This window comes from Natrix helvetica (genome assembly GCF_964273705.1).
Source record: "Natrix helvetica genome assembly, chromosome: 5".
In the NCBI taxonomy this organism is placed as follows: Eukaryota; Metazoa; Chordata; class Lepidosauria; order Squamata; family Natricidae; genus Natrix; species Natrix helvetica.
Genome location: NC_138551.1, coordinates 4,941,535 through 4,958,130, shown reverse-complemented (window position 1 = coordinate 4,958,130; position 16,596 = coordinate 4,941,535). Strand labels below are relative to the sequence as shown.

Below are 16,596 nucleotides of genomic sequence, written 5' to 3'. Positions count from 1 at the left end.
GCATGGTGCCCCCTAATCTGGGGGGTGCGGGAGTTGCAGGACCCCAATGGGACAAAGAAGGATGGAGAAGATGTTTCTTCAACCTCCCCCCATTTGGCTTCCCTGCAGGACAACATCTCTGTAGAACTAGTCCTCTACTTACGACCATTCACTTAGTGACCATCCAAGGTGGCTACGGCACTGAAGACCGTGACCGATGAGGACCGCTTTTCACACTTACGACCATTGCAGCATCCCCGTGGTCACGCAATCCGGATTCAGATGCTTGGCAAACCGACTCATATTTACGATGATCAGAGTCACGCGATCCCCTTTTGCGACCTTTTGACAAACAAGGGGGAAAGCCGGATCCGCCTAACGACTGCGTTGTTATTTAGCGATTATCTTAACAGCCACGGCAAGGAAGGTAGGTCGCAAAAGCAAGCCAAACTCACATAACATCCGTCTCGCTTAGCCGGGGAAATTTGGAGCTCCGTTTGTGGTCGTAACTCGAGGATTGCATGTCCTGGCTCTTTCCAAACGGACTACTCCACCTATCATCCCTTGCCTGGTAACCAGGAGCCGGGGAGTTGCATTTTTCTGCTCCTGCCCAGCATTGGGAGGCAATCCTTCCCTGCTTGGCACAAATTCAGGTCGAGTCCTTTAAATAATAAAGGCAACATTGGTATTAGTTAGAAGACCAATTATTAATTTTATAGCTTTTTCCTACCGGGAAGGAGAACCGAAGTTCCTTGGGAGAATTTGCAGGCTGGACGGGGAGTTTTTATTGCCATTCGATCCCGACTGCCTTTTTAATTGCTTTTAAACATTTTATGTTCCTCATCTCAATGGGAGTCCCCAGCGGTTGGGCTGGCTGAAAAAACTTGTTTAATCTGGAGACAGGCCAAAAACAAAAAGCCAGTGTAAAACCGATCCACTCTTTCCTAGCTTTCCCTGACCTGCTGGACTACAGATACCATCGTTCCCAGCCGGGGAGAGCAGAGTAGAGCTCTGCAGGTAGCGACCGAGAAGGGGTGAGTTTAATAAAAAAAAAGTGAAAAAGCAGGATCTGAGCTATTTCAAACTCGGTTCACTGGGCCCGCGCAACTTGCTAATCTTAATTACTTTTTAATTTTCTGAATCAATTCAAACCGGCCCAGTTAGTGGTCTGGTATATTGTGCCAAGTAGAAAAGGTTTTTGATAGATTAACCAGGAATCTAATTAAATAGTCATACTTTAGGAAAAGACCTCAGAGGTCATCTAGACCAACCCCGAATCCAAAATTTCTCAACCTGGATATAACTTCCAGATGGGTTGGACTTCAACTTCCAGCTGGGGTACTCTGGGAGTCGAAGTCCACCCATTCCAGACGTTGCCCAGGTTGAGAACAGGGTGGGTTCCTGCCAGTTCTAACCTCTTCTATAGAAGAGGTTCCAGAAATCTACTGTGCCATTTAGAACCGGTTCCAGCTCCCTCCCCCCGCCCGTCCGCATATCATCAAGATGAAGAGGGAGAGGAGGAATTCTGGGAGTTGAAGTCCACAAGTCTTAAAGCTGTCAACTTTGAACATCCCTGAAGGGTTTTTTTTCCTAAAGGGTTAGGGGTGCAAGTTCTTGTAACTTGACAGCTTTAAGACTTGCACACTTCAATGTCAGAGTTTCTGAGCCAACATTTTGGTTGCTAAGCAAGAGCGTTGTTAAGTGAGTTTCACCACATTTTACAAGTTGGGCCACACCCACCCAGTCACATGACTGCCAAGCCACTCCCACTTGGTCACATGGATGGCAAGCCATTCCCACCCAGTCACATAGCCAGCAAGCCACTCTCACCCGATCACATGGCTGGCAAGCCACTCCCACAAAGCCGGCCACACCTACAGAAGAGGTTCTAAAAAAATTTGCAACCCACCACTGGTTGAGAAGCACTATACAGATAGTCCTCGACTTACGGCCATTCACTTAGTGACCATTCAACGTTACAACGGAACTGAAAAAAGTGACTTAGGACCTTTTTCCCCACACTTACGACTGTTGCAGCATCCCCGCAATCGCACGATCAAAATTGGTCACTTGGCGACTGGCTCGTATTTATGATGGTTGCAGTGTCCCGGGGGTCACGTGATTTCCCTTTTACGACCTTCTGACAAGCAAAGGGAACGGGGAAAGCCAGATTCGAATAGTTCACTATCTGACTAACTTAATGACCGCAGTGATTCCCTTAACAACCGTGGCAAGAAAAATCGTAAAATATGGGGGGGGGGGACTCACTTCACTCTTAGCAACCGGGGTTTGGGAGCTCAACTGTGGCCATAATAAGTCAAGGGCTACTTAGGGTGGGTCAAATTTTCCAACTTTCATTTTCCAAACATTAGTATAGGGTTGCCCACAAATTGTGACATGCCGTGGGGATTGTAAAGATATTTTGGTTACTTTAATATAATGGAGATTTGCATTTTGTTTGTTTCGTTATATAACAGAATAACGGAGTTAAAAGGGACCTTGTGGGTCATCTAGTCCAACCCCCACCAGATCAAACAGTATACCATGGTATAAACCCTATATCAGGGGTGTCCAAACTTGGGAACTTTAAGACTTGTGGACTTCAACTCCCAGAATTCCCCAGCCAGCTATGCTGGCTGGGGAATTCTGGGAGTTGAAGTCCACAAGTCTTAAAGTTCTCAAGTTTGGACACCCCTGCCCTATATACTATGTCTGATAGATGGCAGTCCAGTCTCTTCTTGAAAGCTTCCCGTGATGAAGCTCCCCTAACCCCCAAAGGCAACTTCTGTTTCACTGGGTTGATTGTTCTCCCTGTCAGAAAATTCCTCCTTATTTCCAGGTTGAATCTCTCCTTGTTCAGTTTCCATTCATTATTCCTTGTCTGGCCTTTGGGTGCCTTTGGAAAATAGCTTGACTCCCTCCTCTCTGGGGCAGCCCCTCAAATATTGGAAGATGCTCTCCTGTCTCCCTTGGTCCTTCTCTTCACTAGACTAGCCATGCCCAGTTCCTGCAACCATTCATCGTAGGTTTTAGCCTTCAGTCCCCTCATCATCCTGGTTGCTCTTCTCTGCACTCTTTCTAGAGTCTCCACATCTTTTCTTATATCATAGCGACCAAAACTGGGTGCAATATTCCAAGTGTGGCCTTAGGTTGATTCAGCTTTCCGTCCTTCCGAGGTCGGTAAAAGGAGGGCCCAAATTGTTGGGGGCAAATATGCTGACTCTGTAAACCACTCACAGAGGACTCTAAAGCACTGTGAAGCGGTATATAAGTCTTAAGTGCTATTGCTATTATAAAGTGGTATTAACACTTCACGTGATCTTGATTCTATCCAGTGGTGGGATTCAGCCAGTTCGCACCCCGTCCTCTCTGTGGCAGCCCCTTAAATATTGGGAGACTGCTATCATGTCTCTCCTAGTCCTTCTTTTCATTCAACTAGACATCCCCAGTTCCTGCAACCGTTCTTCATATGTTTTAGTCTCCAGTCCCCTCATCCTCTTTGTTGCTCTTCTCTGCACTCTTTCTAGAGTCTCCATATCTTTCTTTATAGTGTGGTGACCAAAACTGGACGCAATATCTAATTGCTTTACTTAGGTTTTATAGAGTGGTATTAGTACCTCTCTTGATGTCGATTCAATCCCTCTGTTAATGCAATTGACCCCCTCTTCTTCTGCAGCCCCTCAAGTACTGGAATATTGCTATCATGTCTCCCCTGGTCCTTCCCCTCACTAGATTTGTTGTGTCTGACCCATTGAAACCCCATGGACCACGTTCCTCCAGGCCTTCCTGTTCTCTATCATCTCCCAGAGTCCATTTAAGCTCACGCCGACTGCTTCGGTGACTCCATCCAGCCACCTCCTTCTCTGTCGTCCCCTTCTTCTTTTGCCCTCCATCGTTCCCAGCATGAGGCTCTTCTCCAGGGAGTCCTTCCTTCTCCTTCGGTGGCCAAAGTCTTTGAGTTTCCTCTTCAGGATCTGGCCTTCTAAAGAGCAGTCAGGGTTGATCTCCTCCAGGACTGACCGGTTGGATGGTCTTGCAGTCCAAGGGACTCACAGGAGTCTTAATACAATAATACAATAATACAATAGTAGAGTTGGAAGGGACCTTGGAGGTCTTCTAGTCCAACCCCCTGCCTAGGCAGGAAACCCTATACCGTTCCAGACAAATGGTTATCCAACATCTACAAATGGTTATCCAACATCTCCAGCACCAGAGTTCAAAGGCCTCCATTCTTTGGCTCTCAGCCTTCCTTATGGTCCAACTTTCACAGCCTAGCCAAGCCCAGTTCCTGCAACCGTTCATCGTATGTTTTAGTCTCCAGTACCCTCATCATCCTGGTTGCTCTTCTTTGCACTTTTTCTAGAATCTCAACATCTTTCTATAGTGCGGTGACCCAAACTGGACGCAGTACTCTAGGTGTGGTCTTACTAAGGCTTTATAGAGTGGTATTAGTACCTCACTTGATCTTGATCGTATCCCTCTGTTAATGCAACTGATCCCCACCCCCTCCTCTATGGGACAACTCCGCAAATACTGGAAGACTGCTCTCATGTCATCCCGTTCCTTCTTTTCGCTCTTAGACTATTTGATAATAATCTTTGGGACCAAGGTGTTGTGCGAACGTGGCAGCTAACTCTCTGGGTTTGGAAAAAGGAGTCCCCGTCATGTCTCCCCTGGTCCTTCTCTTCGCTATAGACTAGCCATGCCCAGTTCCTGCACCCTTTTTTTTCTATGCAGAAGGCATACAGAAAAAGTCACATTTTTCCAGTGCTGTTGTAACTTCGAACAGTCACTTAACAAAGGGTTGTAAGTTGAGGACTACCTTTAAGATGGGAGAGAATCATTGTTGCCTACACAAGACACTTTGTGGTGCTTTGCTTCGTGGAACTCATGAAGATATGTGAAAATATCTAGATTTGATAGCTTATTAGTAACCTTGTGTTGTATCTTTTATTCTTGATGAATGTATTTTTATTCTCATGTACACTGAGAGCATCTGAACCAAAGATAAATGTCTTCTGTGTCCAATCACACTTGGCCAATAAAGAATTCTATTCTATTCTATTCTATTCTATTCTATTCCATTCCATTAATTTAGTTCTGTTCTGTTCTACTCTACTCTACGTACACTCTATTCTACTACTACTACTACTACTACTATTACTCCACTCCACTCTATTCTATGTACACTCTACTCTACTACTACTTCACTCCATTCTATTCTATGTACTCTACTACTACTACTCCACTCCATTCGATTCCACTCTATGTACACTCTACTCTATTCCTACTATTCCACTCCATTCTATTCTACGTACACTCTACTACTACTACTCCACTCCATTCTATTCTACATACACTCTACTACTACTCCACTCCACTCCATGTACACTCTACTACTACTACTCCACTCCATTCTATTCTACGTACACTCTACTCTACTACTACTACTCCATTCCATTCGATTCCACTCGACGTACACTCTACTCCTCCTCCTCCTCCTCCTCCACTCCACTCCATGCTATCCTATCCCATCCTATCCTAAGGCGGGGATTCCGCCCAACCCAGCTTGCCGTGTGAACGCGCCCCCTTTCGGAACTCTCCTTCCACCCGAGTCGTCTGAACGGAGCCGGCGGGGTCTCCAGCACCGCCCACCGGGCAGCCGGGAGAAGTCAAACCGAGCCGGGGCTCCTGGCTTCCTCCAGGCGGGCCGGGCGCTCGGGGTTGAGCCGGGACAGGAGGCGGGGACCGGGGCCGGCCGAGGGCGGCGCGTCCGGGCGGGGAGGCTGGGCAGGCGGAGGCCGCTTCGCCATCGCCCCGTCCGGAGCGGCGCGGCAGCAGCAGCAGCAGCGGGGATCATGTCCGGCCGCGGGAGCGGCGCCCTGTCGGAGCGGAGCCCGTTGCTGGCTTACCGGCTGTGCAGCAGCTCCTCGCTGGAGCCGGACGAGGCGTCCCCGGCGTCCCGCAAGCTCTCCACCTTCCTGGGCGTCGTGGTGCCCACTTTGCTCTCCATGTTCAGCGTGGTGCTTTTCCTCCGCCTGGGTGAGCCGGCCGGGGAGGGAGGGAGCCCAGCCAGATGCCGCGGGGGGGACTTTTGGCCTCGCTTCCTTGTTTTTTAGGCGAGGCTTGGGCTGGGGGCTTCGGGGCTCCGAGGCAGGACGGGGTTGAGTGGGTCGTGGGAATGCATATTGGTTAAAATGGGGGGGGGGAGACATTCAGCGTGTCTTGTGATACAGCCTAGAAATAATAGTTCCGTGTGTCTTGTGAATTCAGCTTGGAAGGAAAGTTCAGCGTGTCTTGTGAATGCAGCCTGGTTATACTGGAAGGAAAGTTTTGGTGTGGCCTGGTTATGGGGGGGGGGGGGGGGGTTAAGTGTACTGTGGGGATGCGCCCTGATTATCTTGGAAGGAAAGTTCAGTGTATCATGTGAATTCAGCCTGGAAATAAAGTTAGGCGTGTCTTCTGAATGCAGCCTGGTTATCCTGGAAGGAAAGTTAAGCTTTGGTGTGGCCTGGGTATCCGGGGTGGGTGGGGACTTAAGTTTGCTGTGGGGATGCCCTCTGGTTATCTTGGAAGGTAAGTTGAGCGTGTCATGTGAATGCAGCCTAGAAATAAAGTTAACTGTGTCTTCTGAATGCAGCCTGGTTCTCCTGGAAGGAAAGGTCAGCGTTTCATGTGAATACAGCTTGGTTATGATGAAAAAAACAATAATTCAGAGTGTCATGTGAATGGCAGGAAAGTTTACGTTTTGGTGTGGCCTGGTGGGGCGGGGGCGGAGGGGGGTTAAGTGTGCTGTGGGGATGTTCCCCGGTTATCCTGGAACCAAAATCGAGTGTTTCGTGTGAATGCTGTCGGGTTATCTTGGAAGGAAAATTAAACATGTTGTGTGAATGCGGCCTGGTTATCCTGGAAGAAAAGTTAAGCTGTCATGTGAATTCAGCTTGGTTAGCCTGGAAAAAAAGTTAAGCCCTTTTTGTGTGTGGGTGAGGCCTGGTTTTCCTGGAAGGATAGTTCAGCTGCTGTGTGAATACAACTTGGTTACCCTGAAAGGAAAGTTCGGTGGATTGTGTGAATGCAGCCTGGCTGTCCTCAGCAAAAAAGTTAAGCGTGTTGTGGGAATTCAGCCCAGTTGGCAAAGAAAGAGGAAGTTGTGGGATGTGATCGGAGTTGCTGATTCAGATATCGACGCTTTGGCCTTTGCTGGAGAGGTTTTTAGATAAACCAAGAATGGACTTTCTGAATTGGCCAATCAGGGAGCCATATCCTCCTGGTCTGTTGTACAAATGCTGGCTGGGGAATTCTGGGAATTGAAGTTCACAGGTCTTCCAGCTGCCAGGGTTGGAAAAAAAAACACATTATCCTAAAGGCCTGCATGGCTTTTAGACGTGGCTAAGAGGCTGAGCTTGTCGATCAGAAAAGGTCGTCCATTCCGCGGTTCGAATCCCTAGCGCTACTTAACGGAGTGAGCTCCCGTGACTTGTCCCAGCTTCTGCCAACCTAGCAGTTCGAAAGCAGGTACAAAATGCAAGTAGGAAAATAGGGACCACCTTTGGTGGGAAGGGAACAGCGTTCCGTGCGCCTTTGGCGTTGAGTCATGCCAGCCACGCGACCATGGAGACGTCTTCGGACAGCGCTGGCTCCTTGGCTTTGAAACGGAGATGAGTAGCACCCTCTAGAGTCGGGAACGACTAGCACATATGTGCGAGGGGAACCTTTACCTTTACCTTAAAGGCCAGAGTCTAGAATGAAGACAACACCCAAATCCTGGCTAATCAATACAAATGCCAGGCCTTTGGAAAAGTGGCTAACCTTGCCAAGATTGTCAGCCAATCCTCCGATTTCAGCTAAGAAGAGTTAAGGGAATTATTAATAATAAATTGGTTATTTATTAAATTTATATCTCAACCGCCTTCTCCTCTAGGCAGCTTACAGAATAAAACTTTATTTTCTAAGCATTTTCCCTGCCTCTGGCAAACAGACCAGCGAGGGAGAAAGTTAAAGGAAAACCCCGATCCCCAAGAAGCTGGATTTCTGAAGGAAGTTTGTTTGGGAAGGCAGTGGATATTACTGCTCTTAGGTACAATTTTCCCATTTCCAGGATATAAGTCAGACAGTGGCATATGGAGTATTGAGTCACCTTTTACCTTCAGGGTGCTGTGTCTCACACTGACTTATAATTAACTGGGGTTATTAACGTAATCACTTCATTCTTGAAATGGCCTGATTGAATAGCTACATAATTTTAAGCCAGCCAGAGGTTGGACTAAATGATCTCCCAAGATCCCTTCTGATCTATACCTTCTGTGAATATTGGTGTTAGTCGCGAAGTAGTGTCCGACCCATCGCGACCCCACGGACAACGTTCCTCCAGGCCTTCCTGTCCTCTGCCATCCTCTGGAGTCCATTGAAGCTCATGCCGATTGCTTCGGTGACTCCATCCAGCCACCTCCTTCTATACCGCCCCCTTCTTCTTCTTTTGCCCTCCATCGTTCCCAGCATGAGGCTCTTCTCCAGTGAGTCCTTCTTCCTTCTCATTAGGTGACCAAAGTCTTTGAGTTTCCTCTTCAGGATCTGGCCTTCGAAAGAGCAGTCAGGGTTGATCTCCTCCAGGACTGACCAGTTGGATGGCCTTGCAGTCCAAGGGACTCGCAGTCTTCTCCAGCACCAGAGTTCAAAGGCCTCCATTCTTTGGCACTCAGCCTTCCTTATGGTCCAACCTTCACAGCCATCCATTGCAAGTGGGAAAACCGTAGTCTTGACTTTGCGCACTTTTGTTGGCAGGGTGATATCTCTGCTTTTTAGTCTGCTGCCTAGATTTGCCATGGCTTTCCTCCCCAGGAGCAAGCGTCTCTTAATTTCTTGGCTGCATGTCTCCATCTGTGGTGATCTTGGAGACTCAGGGAAATAAAATTGGTCACTCCCTCCATTTCTCCCCCATCTATTTGCCAGGAATTGAGAGGGCTGGATGCCATGATCTTAGTTTTCTTTTTTCTTTTTCGGTTTTTTTTAAAATTTAAAATAAACAAAAACACACAAAAAAGAATCCTCCTTCATTACATCTTGTAGAAAGCATGTCGATTGGTTACAGATAACTTTCGTGAATTTCTTCCACAGTCACTACTTGTAGTTCATACTACTAGATTATATACTTTAAATCAAAAATCTTTGTATATCTTACTGTCAATGTACCGCAATTCTCATTTGACTACAATTATTTGAACGTGCTTTTGCCTCAAATTATTCATGCTTAAAAACACAACCACATAATGGCATTTGTTAGCTATTTCAAAAATCCTCCAATAACATTATACTTTTATGACATATTCTGAGTAATTAATTAATTAATAAAGTTTCTAAGCCTTTTCCCCCCTTTACCCCCCCCCACTCGCTGTTTAGAGTTTATATCCAAGTTGCTTTTACCAATACCAGAGCATGTATATATTATTAAACAATACCCATTGACATTTCCTTGTTGTTGTTATAATTGTTATTATAATCTTAGTTTTCTTAATGTTGAGTTTCAAGCCAGCTTTTGCACTCTCCTCCTTCGCCCGCATCCAGAGGCTCTTTAGTTCGTCTGCGAATATTAGAGAGCCTTTAAATAAGCCTACTCTTACCCCAAATGCAAATACTCTTATTCTTTCAACTGGCCTGTGGTTTCATTCACACAATGTGTTTAACCTGGCTCCTGAATTAGCCCATATCAAACAATGCCTCAATGCTTTACGAAATAATTGAGGGAGAGTCATTAACGCACCATATCTCAAAACAACAACAACTCAAAAACCCACCCGTAACTCAGATCAGCCAAAATTGGCATGTTATGTGAACGCAAGCCTTTAAGTCTTCCTGGCCTAATCTAGGATATTGTACAGGTAGTCCTCGATTTACAACAGTTCATTGAGTGACCGAAGTTACAACAGCATCGGAAAGAAATGACCGGTGATCTTTTTTCACACTTAATGACCGTCGCAGCATCTCCATGGTCACACGATGAAAATTTGGACATTTGGCAACTGGCAAGTATTTAAGACGGTTGCACTCTCCCAAGATCCCCTTTTGCGACCTTCCGATAAGCAAAGTCAATTGGGGAAGCGAGATTCACTGAACAACCGTGTTGCTCAATTAACAGTGGCCGTGATTCACTCAACAACTGTGGTGAGAAAGTTCGTAAAACGAGGCCAAGCTCACTGAACAGCTGCCTGGCTGAGCAACTGGAATTTTGGACTGAATTGTGGCCGTGAATTGTGAGCTGCCTGTAGTCTGTCACACAACAACAACCCTGTGAGGTGGGCTGGAGAGAGAGAGGGAGGGAGGGAGGAAGGAAGGAAGGGGGGAGAGAGAGAGAGAGAGAGAGAATGAGAGGGAGATAAACAAAGAAAGAGAAAGAAGGAAAGAGAAAGAAAGAAAGAGGGAGAGAGGAAAGGAAGAAAGAAAGAAAGTGAGAGAGAGAGAGAGAATTTATGACCACAATTGAGCCCAAAATTTTGGTTGCTAAGCAAGTGTTATTAAGTGTGTTTCACCATATTTTACAAGTTGGCCATGCCCATCCGGTCACATGATCGATAAGCCACACCTACAAAAATAGGCCATACCCACAAAATAAGCCATGCCCATAGAACCAATAGTAATCTGTCACACAACAACCCTGTGAGGTGGTCTGGAGAGAGGGAGGAGAGGGAAGGAGGAAGGAAGGAAGGAAGGAAGGGGGGGGGAGAGAGAGAGAGAATGAGAGGGAGATAAACAAAGAAAGAGAAAGAAGGAAAGAGAAAGAAAGAAAGAGGGAGAGAGGAAAGGAAGAAAGAGAGAGAGAGAGAGAGAGAGAGAGAACTTATGACCACAATTGAGCCCAAAATTTTGGTTGCTAAGCAAGAGTGTTATTAAGTGTGTTTCACCACATTTTACAAGTTGGCCATGCCCACCCGGTCACATGATCGACAAGCCACACCTACAAAAATAGGCCACACCCACAAAATAAGCCATGCCCATAGAACCAACAGTAAAATAAATTTGAAACCCACCCCTGGCATTCAGTACCTAAAGGAGGATGAACTCAGATACTTGACTTGCAATGATTTGAAGTTGCAAGAGCGCTGAAAAAAGTGATTCACTTAACAACCTAACTCTTGCTTAGCAACAGAAATTCTGGTCCCAAATGTGGTCGTACATCGAGGACTACCTATACATCCTAAGTCTTAGAGATCCAGTTTGGTCTAATGGTTAAGACACGAGGCTAGAAAGCAAGAGATCCTGAGTTCAAGATCCACCTTAGGCACAAAACCCAACTATAGGTGATTTTTGGCCAATCACCAGGAGGCGCTGAGTTCTAGTTCTACCTTAGGCATGAAGGCTGGCTGGGTGACTTTGGGTCAGTCCCTTTCTCTCAGAGCTGGGCCCACCTCACAGGGCTGCTGTTATGGGGAAAATAGAAGGAAGGTATGTTGGATAGGTTCCCCACTTTGACTTATTTGTAAAAATAATGAAGGCGGGATATAAGTAGATAAAATAAGTAAAATGGAAAATAAAATCACCCGATAGAACAAAAATTATTTCATGGTAACAATAAGCAAATAAATGAAATAAAAAAATAAAATTGCCCCATGGAACAAAATTGTTTACTAGAAAATGAATGAATGGATTGATGGATCGATGGATAGATACAATTAGGTAGATAGATAGATAGATAGATAGATAGATAGATAGATAGATAGATAGATAGATAGATGATAGATAGATAGATGATAGATAGATAGATAGATGATAGATAGATAGATGATAGATAGATAGATAGATAGATAGATAGATGATAGATAGATAGATAGATAGATAGATAGATAGATAGATAGATAGATAGATAGATAGATAGATAGAAGTAGGAGTGTGGGAAGTGATAGAAGGAAGCTCCAGACTCCAATCCTTCGTTGATTAGAAGGACAGCTTATGGCTTGGCTCACTCGCTTGAGCTCTCTGATGTAATTTGCTCAGCCAAAAATTATCATTTTTTCTTCTTCTTCTTTTCAGTCTTTGCTGATTGATGGACGTTGTTTGCACAGGGTATGACATGATAGGATAAGGATTTAGGGAATTTCGGCTTTCTCTCTGTCGAATTCTCTGCGTTCTTTCCCTTTTTGTCAAACGTTTGGGAGGGTTTTCTTGGCTCTATCTGGTTTGGCCGTGCTCTGGGGTTGCTTTTGGTTCCTCCTTTTCACATTGCTTTCAGTTCTCCTTTTCTGAATGCAGCGTCAGCCTCACACGGCCCCTTCAAAGGATTTGCTGGAAGTTAGTTCAACTTGAGGCGAACTTCAGAATTTTGCATTCTTAGCTATTCGGTTTTCGCTGGAAAAAAAAGCAACTTTCTCTAACGTTTATACAATACAATAATGCAATAATACAATAGTAGAGTTGGAAGGGACCTTGGAGGTCTTCTAGTCCAACCCCCTGCCTAGGCAGGAAACCCTATGCCGTTTCAGACAAATGGCTATCCAACATCTTCTTAAAGACTTCCAGTGTTGGGGCATTCACAACTTCTGGAGGCAACTTCTGTTCCACTGATTAATTGTTCTCACTGTCAGGAAGTTTCTCCTCAGTTCTAAGTTGCTTTTCTCCTTGATTAGTTTCCACCCATTGCTTCTTCTTCTACCCTCAGGTGCCTTGGAGAATAGTTTGACTCCCTCTTCTTTGTGGCAACCCCTGAGATATTGGAAGACTGCTATCATGTCTCCCCTGGTCCTTCTTTCTCCAAGAGAGTTAGGGGTGCACAAAACAGCTAGGGAAATAAAATGTATTATTGAAATAAATGCAGGCAGTTCTTGACTTACGACACTTCATTTAGTCACCGTTCGAAGTTACAACGGCACGGGGGAAAAATGTGTGTTTCAGACTTATGACAGCTGCAAGCATCCTCACGATCAAAACTCAAGACATTTGACAACAAGGTTCATATTTATGACGGTCGCATTTGATCACGTGATCAACTCTGGCACCATCTGGCAAGAAAAGTCAATGGGGAAGCCAGATTTACTTAACAACCGTGTTACTAGCGTATCAACTGCAGTGGTTCACTTAATGACCATGGCAAGAAAGGTCCTAAATGGGGCAAAATTCACTGAACAAACAGCAACAATCTTATTTTCGGGGTGTGTGTGGTTATTTTAGGGCATGCGCTCAAAAGCCAGATTGGGCTTATTATCCGGAGAGGTATTATTTTCGGGGAAACCGGGTCCCTGTAATAGAGGCCGGCTGTAACACATACAAATTAGAGAATTTCAGGTTTCTTTATTTCAAAGATGATTTATAGAATCTAAGTGCTTTTTCCTTCCTCTAAAGTCTCATTCAAGTCACTTGATTCTTTAATTCATATATTTTACAGGGTTTTCTCCAAAATTGGATTTGCTTGCAATTTCTTCTGAACGTTCTTTTGTGGTTCCAGGTTAATGCATAACTCCTATAATTGCTTAGTTGTTGTTTCTCCTCCCCCCAAGATTGGCAAGGTATTTCTGCCGGCGGTGATTTCCAGCCAACGAAAAAAAAACCTAAATTAGGAACAAAGTTGATGTTAATGTTTCAGTCATGTTGTTCATTGCATAACTAGTTTTTATTTTCCGTTGCATTTTCAGTTTCGTTTTGTAAGGTTCCAGCAGTTTTCCCTCTAACCACTGAGGTGCCAAAGAGAGAGACTCCAGACGAGGCTTGCAAAAAATATCAGATTTTATTTATGACCACAGCAAAAACTGGGTGACAAAACTATATCCAAGGCATGTAAGGAATAGCCACCCCCTGCAAGAGGGGCTCAGAGTATTATATACATTTTAGGCAGATAGAAACAAAGTTTATCCAATCAGAGACAAAGATTCGTTACCAGCGTGATCTTTAAAGCATTCTTTTGTTCAAGCTCCTGCCTCTGTCTACCTTATCTGTGGAGTATCCCAATAGCCTTATGTAGGGGGTGGCAGCCCCTCTTTGCCAAGTTGTTTTTCTGCAGGATGCTTTAAGGATTTATGAGTCAGAAAAACTCCCTAGTTTGGTTCCTTTATCCATGGGGCCTGATATTCCCGTGTAACAATTTCTTCTATGTTTTCAAGAATGTGCCTAGCTTTGAAGCCAAGAATGGAAGCGAGACGCAGCAGTGAGATAACATCTGCAGTCCAGTATTAAGGTTACAATTTGCTAGTCTGGAAAACAACTAATTTCTGACAGTATACAATGATATAAGCAGAAGCAAATATTGATTCATATACTCCTTCAATTTGAAACGCAATTCTGAGCACCTTTGATAAGAAGAAACTGAATTCAACAAGGTTGTACCTCGACAACTGAGCCTTGTGTACAGGTAGTCCTCGACGTACAACCTTGTTCATTTAGTGACCGTTCCAAGTTACAAGAATCTTGCCACTGCATTCACATGACACCTTAAGTTACCCTGATCGGGGTTCAGCATAGCTTGTGATCTGGTGACGTAGCATTTTGCAAGAAGCCAAATTTGTTTAATTTGTGGTTTAATGTGGACTGTAAACTTAGGAAAGGGATTAATTCAGTGCCCGGGTTCAATGTGTTATGTGAACTCTTACTGTGTGAATCCATAGAACAGGGGTGTCCAAACTTGAGAACTTTAAGACTTGTGGACTTCAACTCCCAGAATTCCCCAGCCAGCTATGCTGGCTGGGGAATTCTGGGATTTGAAGTCCACAAGTCTTAAAGTTCTCAAGTTTGGACACCCCTGCCATAGAAGAAGCAGAGAGAGTGACAGCTGCCAGTCCATTCGTTTTGACTTCCTGGAGAAAGAGATGACATTGGCAAATTTCTCTCCTCGGTTCAACTCTAGATTCGTCCAAGATTCTCATTAACACTCAAGTTTGCTTGAAAAATGCAGATCAGGGCAGGGCTGTTGAGAAATTTCATTTTAAACTGATGAAATCATCTCGTTGTGAGGAGGATTTGAAGCTTCTGGGGCAGGGCAGATTGGGGTGCCATGGATGAGGGATTATGGAGTCGGCCACCTCTGTCAGTGAGCAAAAAGTATACATGGTGAAGGGAGCCATTTCGCCCCTAATATTGACAGCTGTTAATTAGAAAGGGGAGAGAAAACTGGCTGTGTTCACACCAGTGCAGTTTGTTTGTCTGTATGCTGGGCTAAGAGAGTCATATCCACTTGGCCATAGACTTGGAGGACATCCTCAAGATCATCTAGATTAGGTTTTTTTCCAAACCTGGCCCCTTTAAGGTGTGTGGACTTCAACTCCCAGAATCCCTCAACCAACATGGCTGGGGAATTCTGGGAGTTGAAGTCCACACACTTAAAGGGGCCAGATTTGGCTGGGGAATTCTGGGAGTGGAAGTCCATACACCTTAAATGGGCCAGATTTGGCTGGGGAATTCTGGGAGTGGAAGTCCATACACCTTAAAGGGGACAGGTTTGACTGGAGAATTCTGGGAGTGGAAGTCCATACACCTTAAAGGGGACAGGTTTGGCTGGGGAATTGGGTGTGTTCACACCAGTGCAGTCTGTTTGTCTGTATGTCGGGCTAAGAAAGTCATACTAACCTGGCCATAGACTTGGAGGGCACCCCCAAGATCATCTAGATCAGTTTTTTTCCCAAACCTGGTCCTTTTAAGGTGTGTGGACTTCAACTCCCAGAATCCCTCAGCTAACCTAGCTAGCTGGGGAATTCTGGGAGTTGAAGTCCATAGACCTTAAAAGGGGCCAGCTTTGAAATACGCCGATCTATAGCAACCCCTGAACAGATCAAGTAAGTTCCTTCTATGGCACCCTCAGATGACCCATGATTGTTTGAATCATTAAAATCAGAGGTCCCCAACCTGTGGGTTACGGCCCAAAACCAGTCTGAGGCCTATTCGCAACTGGTGGGCCACTTTACACACACTTGCACACACAGGCAGCCCGACTCATGCAAGTGGAGGGCGCATGCGCCCACTGCTCACACAAATGAATCTGTGCATGTGTGTGCACGCATGCGTGCCTGCCCCCTCCCCCAAAACCACTCCCCCACCCCCGCCGCATCCTGCCGCCATCCCGGAAAAGTTGGGGAATGCTGGTTTAAATGTCAAATTATTTTTCAAGGCACCCGAGGGTAGAACAAGAAGCAATGGGTGGAAACTAATCAAGGAGAGAAGCAACTTAGAACTGAGGAGAAACTTCCTGACAGTGAGAATAATTAATCAGTGGAACAGAAGTTGCCTCCAGAAGTTGTGAATGCCCCAACACTGGAAGTCTTTAAGAAGATTTTGGAGAGCCATTTGTCTGGAACGGTATAGGGCAGGGGTGCCACAAGTCTTAAAGTTGCCAAGTTTGGACACCCCTGGTATAGGGTTTCCTGCCTAGGCAGGGGGTTGGACTAGAAGACCTCCGAGGTCCCTTCCAACTCTGTTATGGTATTGTATTGTTTTTCAAACCATAAATGTCCCATGTTTCATATCACTAGGAAGCGATTCTCAGAACATCTCATTAGGAATCTTCCAAGATGATTTTAGCCGAAATCTGTGCTGCTTCTGCTATTTTTTTTTTCCATTTCACTTTCTTACTTCACACTTCCTGACATCCAACCCAAAGGCGGAAGTGAAAAGTGATTCAGCTTTTTAAACTTCAAATAGAGCAGCCGT

General features: G+C 45.3%; 1 protein-coding gene across 1 annotated transcript in view; it reads left to right on the top strand.

The window, feature by feature from the left end:
• Positions 1-5,577: 5,577 nt before the first annotated feature.
• LOC309393623 (solute carrier family 12 member 9-like) overlaps positions 5,578-16,596 on the top strand; it is a 134,948-nt gene continuing 123,929 nt past the window's right edge. The window contains exon 1 of the mRNA XM_081956038.1: positions 5,578-6,021. Coding sequence (XP_081812164.1) covers positions 5,838-6,021 — 184 coding nt within the window. The 5' untranslated portion in view covers positions 5,578-5,837. The remainder of the gene's footprint in view (positions 6,022-16,596) is intronic.